General features: G+C 40.3%; 2 protein-coding genes across 2 annotated transcripts in view; one reads left to right on the top strand and one right to left on the bottom strand.

Annotated features, from left to right (window-relative positions):
* Positions 1-439: 439 nt before the first annotated feature.
* CBG19824 lies at positions 440-1,608 on the top strand (the record flags this gene model as incomplete). The annotated part of the gene is made up of 2 exons (XM_045235352.1): positions 440-497; positions 614-1,608. The coding sequence occupies 2 exons, from the start codon at positions 440-442 to the stop codon at positions 1,606-1,608; spliced, it is 1,053 nt and encodes a 350-aa protein (XP_045096894.1).
* A 251-nt stretch (positions 1,609-1,859) lies between these two features.
* CBG26403 overlaps positions 1,860-2,753 on the bottom strand; it is a gene marked incomplete at both ends in the record, with an annotated part of 1,800 nt that continues 906 nt past the window's right edge. The window contains 3 exons of the mRNA XM_045235351.1: positions 1,860-1,925; positions 1,974-2,141; positions 2,251-2,621. Of these exons, the coding sequence (XP_045100274.1) occupies positions 1,860-1,925; positions 1,974-2,141; positions 2,251-2,621 (605 nt within the window). The remainder of the gene's footprint in view (positions 1,926-1,973; positions 2,142-2,250; positions 2,622-2,753) is intronic.

Here is a 2,753-nt window from a genome sequence, read left to right as displayed (position 1 = left end):
ATATCAGCTTCTCAGTAACCATACTACAGTGTTCATATAATCTTAAGGGTATTTCAAAACGTTACGAATATATTCGAAACTGTTTCTAGACAGTTTCCCAGCCGTTGCAGATTATCTATTACAAAGAGCTCTTCCGCATCCGGTACCCATCACATTTGTCAAAATATTTTGACATGCTAATTGGTTCTATCGTTTTTTTATCATAGGTAAAGACACTCCTGCACCTGCTTGCCTCACCTTTGACATGATATGTGAGAACCGGACCTAACCTTCATTACCTATTTTCCCAAGAGACACAATCTGCTATTGACTCCGCCCACTTTTAGCCCCGCCCCTCTACCCCATATCTTGAGATTGTTCATTCTCATTCATCACCATTCAAGACGACTCTCGAGTCTCTAGATTTCTCTCAACCTACTCATCTACTATCGACCTCACGATGTTTGCTTACAACAATGGTTCCACGCATTTCACAGGATGGGATTGCGCCCCCAATGGTAAGTATTTCGAAAGAACCTTTTGATATATTCTATGCTCGTCGATATAAAACATATCAGTCTTCAGAAGTCACTTTCTGATTTTTATGCCATTATTCAACATGAATATTTTCCAGGTTTCGTGCCGACCTACCAGCACCAGATGGAAGGCTTTGAAAATTTCCATGTTCCGTATGAGATGCCGCTAGCCGTCACCACGTCTTCTCACTCGTCTGGACAATATGGGTCAAGCTTCCAAATCCCAGCATATTATAATGGTGGATATTTCAACTCGTCAAGTCAGCAGGATTTCCGGAGTCACGTTGGACCAATCCACCGAGGATATGGAAGACATCAGACAAATGGAATGCCATACCAAGTCAAGACTAGAACACCACTCCAAACAATGAATAATGCGAATCAGTATGCTATCGAACAAAACCACTATCCATATAATCTGGAGAATTTTCAATTCCCACCATTTCCAGAAATTCCACAATCTCATCTTGCTAATCCACATTTTTCAGTTTCATCAACTTCAACTTCTTCTCCTTGCAATCTTGCTTCTTCTCCATCTTCATCAATTTCATCCCCGCCAGTCTCAAAAGTTCCGAAACTGGATGTTTCTCTACCTGAGGGTACCATTATCGATACCACAGACATTCTGAACAGATGTGAAGACTCGAGGACGTCTTTTGTTTACAAAGGAAAGTTTTTAACTCAAAAACAATTTTCAGAAATGGTTCTCGGGAAGTCTCAAGGATACTATTCCAGTCTCTTCAAACATTCAAAACCATGGGAATCACTGATAGATTCAGGAAAGCAGCTGTACATCAGGATGTTCAACTGGCTCAATTTGGACGACAATCAGAAGCAAGAGTACCTAGAAATCGAGAAAATAAAGGAACAGTTGTTTGAGGGAAGAGATGAGTCAGTTGATCCAAAGCCAAAGAAGAATCGTACGAAGTTCACCAAATTCCAACTGGACAGATTGAATGCTTCCTTCGATGACAATTGCTATCCATCGGCAGAAACAAAGGCACAGCTTGCAAAGGAAATGGGTCTTGCAGACATTTTGATTATCGAAAATTGGTTCTTGAACCGAAGAAGAAGAATGGCAAAGCAAGAGTGATCAATACGGGCGTACTTCAATTTCGGTTATTTCTCAATAAATAGTCCTACCATAAAAAATGTGTTTTTTTCAAAAGCATTTTATTTCTGAACTTTTCATTAATCATTTGTACATACAAGTACGCGATCTCCTGTTCATTTGAGTGCGACTACTCGTCACAATCGATGATATCTTCTTCCGGTGGTAGAAACTTCTAAAATCACTGATTATTTCAATGTTGTCGCTTTGATAGTAAGTACAGCTTACCAGAATCAATGCACGAATTGGTGTGATGGGAATGCCTGTCGACCATTACTGTCCGTTGTATCCGCCTCAACCTGCAATCTTGGTTTTTGAATTTTTGCCAAATCCAGCCCAAGGCTGACCTGCATCCCAATCAACTTTCCATCCTCGCTCCAACAGCTTCCACCGGTGTTCCCTTCATAAGAGCTGCTGGAGCCCAAAAAACGCATTCTTGATGAAATATCGCTAGAAATTGTTCCTGTGGAAAACGATAAGTGAGAAGCATCGCCACGAATGACCGAACAACTCATCTGAAATCAATTCAGTGTAGATAATCATTCAAAATTCATAATGGTTTTCAGAGGAACTAACTATCATGTAGGGAGAAATTCTTGTCATGCCCTATTTAGTTAAACTGACCAAAACGGATTTCATTCCTTTCTTTGGTTCAACCTCTTCGAGAAACAAATTCCTATCGCAGAGTTCAGCGGATTCAGATTGAAGCACAACTAAATCATGGGCGTCATGAACCAGTACTACGCGAGTATCAACCACCACTTGCTGGTTTTTATATGAGAAAAGTTTGATAGAATCTCCTTCCACCAAATTCTTGTTTTCCCCACGACGATAGGTGATTGACAGATATTTCGCAACCGGGATAGCCGACCTTTTCAAATTGTCTCCTTTGGTATAATACCAAGCGTGTTGGCTTATTCGGAACGCCAGATCTCCGTCCAGAAGTATGGATTCTACCTCTCGATCAATCATTTGTCTTTTTCTAGATGTAGCTCCTAAAACAAAAAGTAAATATGTATTCCAGGCTTGGTCGGAATCGGAAAATCGAGTTCTCGATTTTTCCGATTTTCCGATTTTTCTTCGGAAAATTTTCCGAATTTTTTTTCGGAAACTTTTTTCCGTCGGAA

The sequence above is a fragment of the Caenorhabditis briggsae genome, assembly GCF_000004555.2.
Source record: "Caenorhabditis briggsae complete genome, chrIV, whole genome shotgun sequence".
In the NCBI taxonomy this organism is placed as follows: Eukaryota; Metazoa; Nematoda; class Chromadorea; order Rhabditida; family Rhabditidae; genus Caenorhabditis; species Caenorhabditis briggsae.
This window is presented reverse-complemented; position numbering and strand designations above follow the sequence as displayed.